We start from the raw sequence: 12,767 nt of genomic DNA on the forward strand, positions 1-12,767 counted from the left end.
TCGAGCGAGTCGGCATTGTTAATTTTATTATTATATTTATATGTATTTAAATTTATTTATTTATATAAGTAAGAGAAGTAAGAGATATATGTATGTAATATATAATACAATATATGACATACACCCACACACATGAATTAATTTTTTGTTTTTATAGGTTGCCGCCTAGAACCGCCTAGGTACCGCCTAGGCGCCGCCTAGACCGCTTAGGCGCTAGGCGCTAGTCTACCGCCCGAGTAGCGCCTAGCGCCTACTGCAACCATAGCGGTAAATCGAGACCCCGAAGGCTTTACAAGGCTTAGAATATTTGTATTAGGGATTTCTAATGTTATTTTTGAATTAAGACTCTGAAGTTTGTTTTATCTTTATACTTTGAGTTGGTTTAGCCTTGCATCTAGCCAAGTAGGGTTAGGTGTGGCGGTAGCACCCGTGAAATAAAGTACTTTGGTTTTATTTATTATGGACTTGAAATAAAGGATATGCTAAAATTCTATTTATAGTAAGTCCATTTATAGTAAGTTCGGGAATCGAAAATTTTAGGGGCTTCATTCCCATACATGTGTTGGGGGTGGGCCATTTTAGGGGCTTCATTCCCATACATGTGTTGGGGGTGGGCCTTGAAGACACAATGAACTTGTTTAGAATAGCAATGGACTATGCATGAAGATAGGGGGGATCTTGGAGTTTTGAAGTGGGTTAAAAGAGCATGGATTGATGGTGAGGTGCTTAATGTTCAAGTAATACTTAGCTTAAGTATCACTCTTGTTATAATTCTTTACCCAAAATGATACTTAAGTATCACTCTTGTTATAATTCTTTACCCAAAATGATATTTGTGATGATAGGTGATATGGATTGAGATTGTATGATCTTTGTGTAAGGCTTCGGCCCTTGTTGTTGTGATAGGTGATATGGTTTGAGTCTGTAGGATCTTATTGTAAGGCTTAGGCCCTTGTTGCTTTGATGGTCACTTTTGGACCAAAACCATGTATAGCTCTGTTGCCTCTTTTTTGAGTGATAATAAAGAGTAAAGTTTGATAAAAAAAAAAAATTGGGGTGTTACAATAGTAGCAATATTTTCTAGATTGCACCAAAATGAATCATGGCCGCTAGATGCTTCAACGCCTTTTTGAATGCTAGAATCAATAGTCACTCGTCCACCTCCAAGAAGCTTTTGAGTTACACTGTGCATCAGTTTGATAACCTCATTATCACGGACAGCATGTGGTGGTTTTCAAGCCATCTCAATCACCTCAACAAATGTTTTCCCAAGTAGGTCAAGCTTCTCCATGTAATTTGCAATAAACACCTATACATACACCAGTTTTTGTTTTCAAAAAAAATGTGAGTTCTATGCAATTTCACTTCAAATAGGCATAAAAATGTGCACTTCTGGCCAGAATAATGTGCTCTGTATGGCAAGAAAATGTGCACTATAAACATAAAAATAACTTAAACCATTCTTAATACCTTAAACTCTAAGGATGAACTATGTGAACTGTAAGGTTTAAATATTTGCACTATTAGGTTTAAATATTGGCACTATACGGGTAAAAATCATGCACTACAACTTATTATCAAAAAAATTGTGAGTTCTATGTAATTTCATTTCGAATACCCATAAGAATGTGCACTTTTAGACACAAAATGTGCTTTGTATGGCAAGAAAATGTGCACTATAAGCATAAAAATAACATAAACCAGTGTTAATACCTTGAACTCTAAAGATAAACTATGTGAACTGTTAGGTTTGAATATTTGCACTATTAGGTTTAAATATTTGCACTATATGAGTAAATATCATGCACTACAAGTTATTATAAAAATAATGTGATTTCTATGCAATTTCACTTCAAATAGCCATAAGAATGTGCACTTTTAGGCACAAAATGTGCTCTGTGTGGCAAGAAAATGTGCACTATAAGCATAAAAATAACATAAACCAGTGTTAATACCTTGAACTCTAAGGATAAACTATGTGAACTATTAGGTTTGAATATTTGCACTATTAGGTTTAAATATTTGCACTATATGAGAAAAAATTATGCACTACAAGTTATTATAAAAAAATGTGATTTCTATGCAATTTTCACTTCATATAAGCATAAGAATGTGTACTTATGGCACAAAAATGTGCTCTGTATGGCAAGAAAATGTGCACTGTTAAACCAAAAAATATGCACTACAAGACCTTAAAATATACACTGATATGGAAACTAATAGTAGAAATGCATTTGTGCCTCATCATCTTCTTCAAAGAGGCTTTGACTTCCAAGAGGCCCCTGTGGTTGAACTGATGGCTGATCATCACGGGCAGGCTGAGGTACAGACCGGTGGCACTATCATCTTCGCCTTGAATATTTTCTGCAGCAAGTCTGATGCGGTCTTCAACTCGACCAAGACCAAATCCTCCGGCTTGAATCTCTGCCACTTCCCTCTCCTTAATCAACTGTGAAGTCCACCCAACAAATGATGGGATCTGCCTTGGTATGTCTAGGGTGAATACCACCACAGGATCAAAATAAAAAACCTGAAAACAAAGGCAAAATTTTCAGTTTAATAATCCTTTAACTATTAAACTCTACATAAAATGTATGTATTTTGAGCCTTACTATCAAAAATAAGAGTGGACCAGTGAAACGAGTTTTCGAACTCTTTGCCCAAGTAAGCTGAGAATCCATCAAACTCCGAAGCACGTAATCACACCAATTCAACTGCTTAATCTGATCAACATCTACTAGAGGATGAAAGATATGGGGCCTAACATATCCATTCTGTAGTGTGTCAATGAACAAAGAGCAAACTAAGACAATGAAATGTATTTTAAACCAAATACCACCATCCTCGCAAGAAAGCATCGCTTTAATAACATCCGCATATAAATAACCCCGTGATGACTTAACAACTAGCTCTTTCCATTCCTCTAACAAGTCAGTGTTGTGTGCCCTAAACCACTTCTCGATCTTTAAATCCCTCTAGGAAAACCTAAAACCAGTTGAACATCTTTTTCAGTAATAGACACCCAGTACCATCAGCAAGATACAACGTACTATTCTTAGGGTTGTAGTTTTGAACTAGCCAGTACCCCATCCTTGTTGGAAGATCTGCAATTTGTAGATGCAACAAGCTCCCAAAGCCCATCTCTATAATAGCAGTTGTATGTGCTGCATTCAAGCCTTGCAACGCCTAAAAAAACTGGCGTGTTGAAGACCTTGACCGTAATGATGGGTAATCGTTATGCTTCTTCCATGTCTTTCTCACTTGACGGACTGCTAAAACCGAAGAAGTTGGTGCATTACTAGGGCCGACATCACCCGTATCACTCCGAGCCCTTTTCCTAGATCTTTTAACAACTACTATCTGCTTTGAACGGATTTCATTATGCAATTTGCCTTTATTAAATAATTGCAATTTTCCTTTATTAATAATATAATCACTCCTGTTATTATCCGATTAAGAATTAAGAATTAATTTAATTTAATTATATTCATTATGTTATTGCAATTTGATTTGCCTTTATTAAATCATTGCAATTTGCCTTTATTAATAATAATCACTCCTGTTATTATCTGATTAAGAATTCGCAATTTCCCTTTATTAATAATAATCACTCCTGCTATTATTTTAAATCAATTTATCATTTTTCACCGATTAAGAATTATTGCATTTTTTTATTATGTATGTTAGCATGCAATTTTTCTTTTATTGTATGTAATTTTCCGTTATTAAATCATTGCAATTTGCCTATATTAATAATATAATCACTCATGTTATTGTCCGATTAAGAATTAAGAATTAATTTAATTGAATTATATTCATTATGTTATTACTAAAATGCCCTTCAATTTGGGCGGGAAAATTTTGACAATCACTTCTATATATATATATATATATATATATATATAAATATATAACCGAACAAAAGACATCCGAACGAAAATAAAGACACTCATATCCAAGAACAAATAATAACCGTCCAAATCTAACATCCAACGGTGCCATTCAATCTACAAGTTTTTATTTTAAGGGGTGTTTTTATCCGAATGTAATTCTATATATATATATATATATATATATATATATATATATATATATATATATATATATATATGCTATTATGTTTTTACTGTGGTGATATACTGATGTAATTATGTATTAGGTATATTTATTAAATTATTTAGATATACTTATTAAAGTTTTTTAAAAGTCTTAACATGTAGGCTTTAAACAGGCTCAAAGTAGGACTTACTTTGAAATATTTTTAATGGCCTAAATATTAATCAAGTTTTTAAACAGGCTCCAGGCCAGACCAATTGTAGGCTAACGCTTGAGCCTAACAAAAAGCGTACAAACAGGCTCAAGCCCAGGCCTAGGGTTTATATTTTTGTAACAGGCCCAAGCTTAATTTTCTAAAGCTCATCTCGGTTCTGCATATTTTCACCCCTAGGATTCAGTAATGAACAAATAAGAAAAATATGATTTATTTATTTTTGGATCACAAAGTTGATTTGGATAGACCATAATCACAAAGAAATAGTTGCCGTAAGTCGTAATAGAGCTCCGTAACTTATATTACAGTTCATCTCAAAAGATACTACCTCACATTTGTTTTTTATATTATCGAATGAAACTACAATTATATCGAAAAGGAAATGCAGTTGTGTTGAACCGATACTGAATAACAGTTTCACATTTTTTGGTACTATAGTTATATCGAAAAGGAACTCCAATTGTGTTGAAAGGGAATTGTAGTTGTGTTGAACTGATACTGAATAACAATTTCACATTTTTGGGTGTATATTGTCCAATGAAACTGTAGTTATATCGAAATGATATTGTAGTTGTGTTGAAAGAAAATTGCAGTGTATTATAAAAGAAACTATAGTTGTGTTGAAAGGAAACTGAATAACAATTTCACATATTTCAGTGTATAATGTCGAATGAAACTGCAATTATATCCAAAATGAACTGTAGTTGTGTTGAAATGGAACTGCAGTTGCACGGAACGGAGGCCGTTTCAACCGTTTGTTTTCATTAATTAAACCGACATCGTTTTGATTCGCGGTCCATTGTAAAATTTGTGGGTCCTGCGCAGCCCTAATTTACAGCAAAGGCATTTGATCAATTCTATAGTAGTGATGGTTGTTGGCGTTAAGCAATGCAGATATGGCAATTTATGAATAAGTCTTCGTTAAAGAAGATTATTTTAAGGTCTTCTAATTTTAATTCATACAGAAAATCACGTGATATCAAACTCTACTATTAACTAAAATCAATATTTACACATTCAGGAGTAAATGATATCAATTGGATTTATTAAAGAGTACATATACGAGGTAACGTTATGTATTGTGATGATATCTTTGTTACCATTTCATATAGATAGTCATAAGATTGAACCCCATTGGTGAAGCATTGATTCTTTGATATAAAAAAGATTTAGAAAGTATAGAACAAATAGACTACAAATACAAGGTAACGTTTAGTTAATAAAAAACTCTTGCATACCAAAGCTACCCCGAAAAAAGCCTTATTTACAAATTGTGTAAAGTTATGTTTTACAGTCATTTCCTCTTAACTATTCTACCTTCTTTCTTTCTTTCTTTCTTTCTTTCTTTTTTCTAAACTCCAGAAACAAACTAAGCAAGTAGATTAACCCTACAAAACATATGGAAGAGCGACTACAATAACATTAGCCAACAAAAAAGTGGACACAATCTGTGAACTCAAAATTCGTTGACAACCAATTATCAGACCTATTAGTCTCCCAATAGTCATGATTAATTTCTATAATAAGCTCCATAATAACATTAATGAGATGTAGATATGGTCTTTGTTGTTCCCTCTCTTCGCAACCTTCTCCACTACAAAATGAAATCCCTTATTCCAACTCAACAAGTCATAATGAATAGTTCTAAAACTTGACTATAAGACTCAAAACATTACACATTCTATACTTAATTAAAAACCATAGATCCATTCCACCCTAACACCCAACTAAGTGACTAACCTCTAACATTCACATTTCCCATCAACATTCACCTTAAGACTTTTGATTTTTCCGAGTTCATCGAGACTTCCATGTTCGAGCTTCATCATAAAGTTCGCTAAATCATTCTTTCCGCCAGATATAGAGCAACTCGCGTCAAGATCATACAAAAAACTTATTCCTCTCATGCCAACAATAGCTAAGGGTACAAACTTGTAACTACAAGGTCACGAGTTTGAATCTCAGCCCTCTTGATTTGAACCGATCAGCAATGGGCAACCTAGGCTAGTTTACCTCCTTGTAGTCCTTTGCTAGCTAGGGTCACAATGCGGGGTTTACCAAGTAAACACCCTCGGATAGTGACTGCGTGTTTCTGTCATCACCTCAAAAAACATAGCTAGGCTCCCACAGAAAATATAATCCTCCCACGCACTTTCACGGCTCACAGCATCACCGAACTTGATGTACTTCAAATCTTCAATAAAGTCTGAGATGGCAGTGCATGATTGAGCAATTTCCACAGGACTATTCAAGGACAGTCCAAACACCAGATCCTTGCCCAACCTTTTAAAAACGTCACTGTTGGCATCTTTCTGCTGCAGCTTGCATGCTGACCTCGATTCTGAATCCATTCTATTTATATCTTCTATTTTTCAACTACAACAAATGGCTTCAAACGATCTTCATCTTCCAATGCCCCTTCACTACTAGACCTCTTAAGCAGCGGTGAAACATCGCGCTCACTAACACTTATTTCTTTTCCATTTCCTGTTAGAGGGCTGCAATGGAGGAGGATCTGCAACACCTCTCTCATGGTAGGCCTTTTAGCTGGATTTGCACCTGTGCAGAATATCCCTAGCTTGAACACTCCACACATCTCATCTATGTTCTCTACCTCCTTGATTTCCTCATCTAGAGCATCCACAATTGGACGTCCTTCTTGAACATGGTATCGTGCCCAGTCTGCCAGGCACCAATCCATATCTCCATCATTCGGCTCTCTTCCTGTCACCAGCTCAAGAAGGATCACTCCGAAACTATACACATCAATCTTCTCGTTCAGTTTGCTAGTATGTGCATACTCTGAAATCAACATTGAACAAATTAAAAGGTTTACTTACAAAATTCATGAGTAAACAAGTTTCAGAGTGTCAAAGTGTGGCAACATATATATTTTGACTTACCAGGAGCTATATAGCCAAAGGAGCCAGCAACGGTGGACACTGTGTTGGGATCTCCATGCTTCTTCAATATTCTGGCGAGCCCAAAATCTGCAATCTTGGCATTGAACATTGAATCTAAAAGAACATTGCTGGATTTCACATCTCGATGAACAATTGGTGGTGAGCAGTTGTGATGCATATAAGACAGCCCTTGAGCTGCACCAATTGCAATGTGCAGCCTTGTACGCCAATCCAGGAACTGTTCGGGTGATCTTCTCTTTGCATGAAGCCAAAGATCCAGGCTGCGATTTTCCATGTATTCATAAACAAGCAGGTTTGATTCTTCACTTGAAATGCAGCACCAAAGCTTCACTATGTTGGAATGACGAATTGTGCCCAGTATCCCAACTTCTGCTTGAAACTCCTTCTCAAGCATCTCGTCCAACTTGTGGTTGTTCCAAATCCTCTTAACAGCAACTTTTTCTCCAATACTTAAGGGCACAACATAAACTTTCCCTGATCCACCAATACCGACCACATTTTTCTCTGCTAAATTTGGTATAATGTTCGATTCTGTGAAGCTTAAAGTGTGGAATGGTGTGAGCTTCCAATCTTGAACCAATAATGCTTGTTTTCTTTTCTTGTAACTTCTGAACACATACACCATATATAAAACAGCCACTAGAAATAAAAATGCTGCTATACTTCCTAAAATGGCAATAAGTTTGGCTGAAATCTTGTTGGATTTCTCAGTTTTTGCCCCACAATCCCTGAGGCCTAATGAGGGCGTAGTAGCACAGAGACCAGGATTATTCAAGAAGCTCTTTTGAAAAGCTGCAACTTCAAATTGATCAGGGATTTTCCCCGAGAGATGATTGGAGGACAGATTGAGTGAAGTTGGCTTCAAACGGCCTATTTCAGGTGGGATTTCCCCGGAGAATTGGTTTTCAGACAGGTCAAGTTGATTAAGGTTTGGTAATATACCTAGTGAAGGAGGGATGGTACCGGAAAGCTGATTTCTACTGCATATCAATGTGGACAATGACTTCCAAGATATAATATTTGAAGGAAAATTTCCAGAAAGCATATTCCCATCAAGCATAAGGACTGATAAAGATCTAAGAGCCGTGAGTTCTTGAGGAATTTTACCTGTCAACAGATTATTGCTTGCCCTGAAGGTATCTAGCTTGCTCCAAGAAGAGATTGCAGGTGGAATTTCACCCGAAAATCGATTGTTGCTGATATCAACTAGAGATAAATTTGATGCCACCTTTTGTGGCAGTTGACCAGTGAACTGGTTATTGTTAATCACCAACCTTGTCAAATCCCTAGCTGTCCACAACCCATCAGGAATTGTACCAGAAAGATTGTTTCTCTCAACCCTGACTCCTTTCAAGGTGTTGCAATCCTCAAATGATTTTGGTAACTCGCCCGTAAGATTGTTGTTAAAAGCATAAATGCCATACAACACCTTATTATCACACAAACCATCTGGTAGTGATCCAGTAAGATGGTTTGTGGAAACATCAAAGAGTTGAAGCTTTGAAAATCGACCAAAATCTGGTGGGAGTTCACCCGACAGATTGTTCATGAAGAGACTAACAATCGACAATGCTGGCAATCTACCAATGCCTACTGGTATTTGGCCTGATAATTGATTCATGAACAAGGTCAATCCCTCCAACTTTGTCATCTTTCCGAAGTCTTCTGGAATGCTCCCTGTCAAGCTGTTATTAGAAAAATCAATTGCCTCCAAATTCAATGCCATAACTGGACGAGGAATAGGCCCTGACAATCTGTTCTTGTAGAGGAAAATCGTGGTCAAATTCTTGAGCAGAAACAAGTCACTGGGAATGTTTCCACTCAAGTCATTTGTGTTTAAATCCAGGAACTCTAGGGCTTCCAAGCTGCTGATATTTCCCGGGATTTTGCCAATCAAGTTGGCCTCTTTCATCCAGAGGTGTCTCAGTTTCTTCAACTGGGTAAAACTAGGTGGAATTTCCTGTGGTGAGAAACTATTCTGGCTCAGAACAAGAACTTCAAGATTCAACAAGTTGCCAATCTCTGAAGGGAATGAGCCATTTGACACCACTCCAGCTAGCTGAAGCTCCTTTAGACCTTTTAGGCCTCCAATTCCAGCTGGAATGCCACCCACGAACCAATTAGCAGACAGATTAAGAACCTCGAGACGAGGTGAAAGCTTGTTAATATCATTAGGGATGATGCCACTGAAGCTGTTAAAAGAAAGGTCCAAGTTTTCAAGGTTTGAACAATTGTACAGAAATTTAGGAAATGGCCCAGGGATTAGGTTGTGGTTGAGATCAAGAAGAGTGAGATTTTTGAGGTCGCAGATGAAGGGTGGGATTGTGTCATTGATCATTAGCCAACCAAGCTGAATACCGGTGACGACGCCGTTTCGGCAGGTAATTTCCGGCCAGTTACAGTGGTCTGATGAAGAAGTCCAGTGGGAGATGTTTGGTGGGTTTGAAAAGTGCTTCTTTAAATCAACAAGAATTGATGTTTCAGAAATGATGCTACTGGGTTGGGAGTCTCCATATAAGGGGAAAGTGAAGACGAAGAGTGTGAAGATTTGGATTGAGGTAAGCATGCTGGGCAATGATTTTGAGGTTTAATTGAAGTAAGGATTTGTTGATTCTCAAAATTTTGATGATAAACTGTGGTAGCGCACACCTTCTACCGGCGGCCGGCGGAAGATACGAAAACCAAATTCGCCGGAATATAACAAAGTCAACTCCAAGCCCAGTGGTCTTCGGGTAGATAAGGATCTTATGTGGCTTTGATTGCCACGTGCTTTATTTAATAATTTGGGATTTTAGTCAAGATTTTTGTGGGCCAAACATCCACCTTATCATTCACTGTCTCATTCAATTCTAAAAACTCTTCTCTCCATTAGTTTTAAATTTTTCTTAGTTTTGTGTGGTCCCACCATTTTACTCCACTATATTTTAATTTTTATTATTATTTATTATTTATTATTATTATAAAAATTATAATTACAATTATTATTTTTATTATATTTAAATTTAACATAACAAAATTGAAATAAATTTATAATTACAAAATTTTTAAAAATTTAACAATGTTTCAAAAAAAAAATTTAAAAAGAAAGAAAAAAAAAACAAAAGAATTCTACTGCCAAATTAACAAAAGAAATTTATTAAAAAAAAAATAAAGGAATGGCGTTGCATTTGCAACGGCCAAAAACAAAAATAAAAAAACATTTGTTGTAGAACCTGACAACATGAGAAAACCCAAACAAAAAAAAAAACAATTAAAAATTATCTAAAATCCTGACATTTTCAGGGGTGTTGCAGGAGAAAAAGTTCTCCAAAATGCAACACCCCATTACTTCAAAACATATTCATCAATTTTATTTTTCTTAAAATTTGTGCTAAACATACTTAATGGGAAGGGCCTGATTGGCTGCCAAAGACCTTGTGGTCTAGTGGCACCCGGTGTCCCGGAAAACACTCTCACATGGATGATGGGAGTGGGTTTGGCCTCAGTGGAGGCACTTGTTGACTCCCTGTTGACTCTTTGTGCTTCAGTAGGTTGAGAAAGTAGCTAGCTGAGTAGCATTGTATAGCAGACCGTCAAGAGACAAGATAATTTATATCTAACATTTGGTGTGGCTTAAGTGATCATCCGTCGTTATACCGTGCACCACGGCAGGGGCAAGATAATTTATATCTAACATTTAGTGTGGCTTAAGTGATCATCCGTTGTTATACCGTGCACCACGGCAGGGGCGGAGCCAGGAAGTTTGAGTTGGGGGGCCAAATTTAGTCGGCATTATCAATCATACAATATCTTTATATACACCATACATGATTGTATAGATTATTATTGATAATTATTTTTAATTATACTATGTGCAATAGTATAATATATGAATATATAATTATATGAGTATGATCGTTAAGGTTATCAAACATTACTTTCAAATTTTTCACATAACACAAAATATATACAATGGTAAAAAATAGGAAAATTACACTTTTCATCCCTAACTTCCTAAGTTATAGGCCGGGTAATTGTAGAATACGTTTCTAATTGTTGGTCGTGTTCACTTTTCGTCCCTACGACATTAGAGACGAAATTTGTAATGTTAGTATAGCTTAAGAACGAAGGGTGAATACAACATATTATTAAAAGGACGAAATTTGTGACAACAATTATAGTTTAGGGACGAAAAGTGAACACGACCACCAACTTAAGGACGAAAAATGTAATTTTCTCTAAAAAAATATTTACATTTATTTAAATATGCATTGTCACTCTTTTATCAAATAAAAAGTTGTCAATTGTTTGGTCAACTAATAACTTTTTTATAATAAATTGATATTCGTTCTATTGATTAATTAAATATATATATATATATATATATATATATATCAAAGTTTAAGGGATGAAGAAGAAAATCAATATTTCGAAATAAAGAATCATTATTAATTTTTGTAAATCTCAAAACTAATAATTTAACCTAGCAAATTTACATCCTAAAATTGTAAATAAATAATAAAAACACATAAAAAACTATCAATTAATTAATCAACCAATAAAATTAAAATATACCTAAAAAATTTAGAGTAATGAAGTTAAATTAAATACTTAAGGAATAAGGGCCAAATTGGCCACTGAACGTAACGCGAAAGTGCAATCAGGCCACCCAACCAAAAAAACGTGCAATTACACCATTCAACAGCACAAATCCGTTCGATTTCACCTGTTAGCCGGTTCTTGACCCGTCCTTCCGGTTAAGCGCTGACTTGGCAGATGTCATGGCATTAGTAATTGATTTTTGTTTATTTTTCTTAGTTTTCCTTACTCCACGCAACCATCATATCAGTGAAACAAACATAGTATTAGGAAAGTAGTAAAGATGTGGTTTAATGTCGTCTAGTGGTGTTCTTCAAGAGCATCTGACGCAACTCGGCAGTGTCGACCTCGTTAACGTGGCTCTCCGGTCTGTAGTATCCGGTTACGGGATTCGAAATCCAGGAGGTGGCGCTCTTCCCCGATTCATCCCCTCCTTTCTTCAACATCGCGTTGCTCCTCCTTACTACGCCGGAAACAGACCCCTGCGCCGTCGCTGCCGCCGCCGTATAGCTCCTGGAAACAGAGACTTTTTCCAGCACAAAAACAGAGACGAACTTGGCGCTGGAGATAGAACGAGCCATCGGAGAATTGACGGTGGTGCCGCGGCGGAAGGTTTAGCTCTGGCTTTACTCTCTCCCGCTGCGGCGAGCCGAAACCTGTTGTCTCTTTAGTTTGGTCTCTAGGGTTGGAGGAGTTACTCCACGCAACCATGTTTTGCCTGAAATTGCTCCTTAGATCCGCCGCCGTTCTGCTGCGACCCTTCCGATGTGTTGAGCTGCTCGTGAACTTATATATATATATATATATATTTGTATACACTTAAGCAGTTAAGCTGGATAGTGGATACCAAGGCCAAAACCCTAATCTATAGCAGCAACATATCTCCCCCTGTCGCAACCTCTCCCCACCGCTGCCGACGCAGCAGATAAGACGGCGAGGAGAGCAGATCTGACACCACCTCCCTACCGCCGACGCCGACGAAGCAGATCAGACGA

The 12,767-nt window shown here is 36.6% G+C and overlaps 1 protein-coding gene across 1 annotated transcript; it reads right to left on the minus strand.

The window, feature by feature from the left end:
* Positions 1-5,567: 5,567 nt before the first annotated feature.
* LOC116019772 (receptor-like protein kinase 5) lies at positions 5,568-9,960 on the minus strand. Its single transcript, XM_031260103.1, has 2 exons — positions 7,174-9,960; positions 5,568-7,072 (listed from the first exon to the last, which is right to left on the minus strand). Exons 1-2 carry the CDS (start codon positions 9,758-9,760, stop codon positions 6,636-6,638), a joined length of 3,024 nt encoding a protein of 1,007 aa, XP_031115963.1. The 5' UTR covers positions 9,761-9,960; the 3' UTR covers positions 5,568-6,635.
* Positions 9,961-12,767: the final 2,807 nt, after the last annotated feature.

Source organism: Ipomoea triloba, chromosome 5 (assembly GCF_003576645.1).
Source record: "Ipomoea triloba cultivar NCNSP0323 chromosome 5, ASM357664v1".
NCBI lineage: Eukaryota > Viridiplantae > Streptophyta > Magnoliopsida > Solanales > Convolvulaceae > Ipomoea > Ipomoea triloba.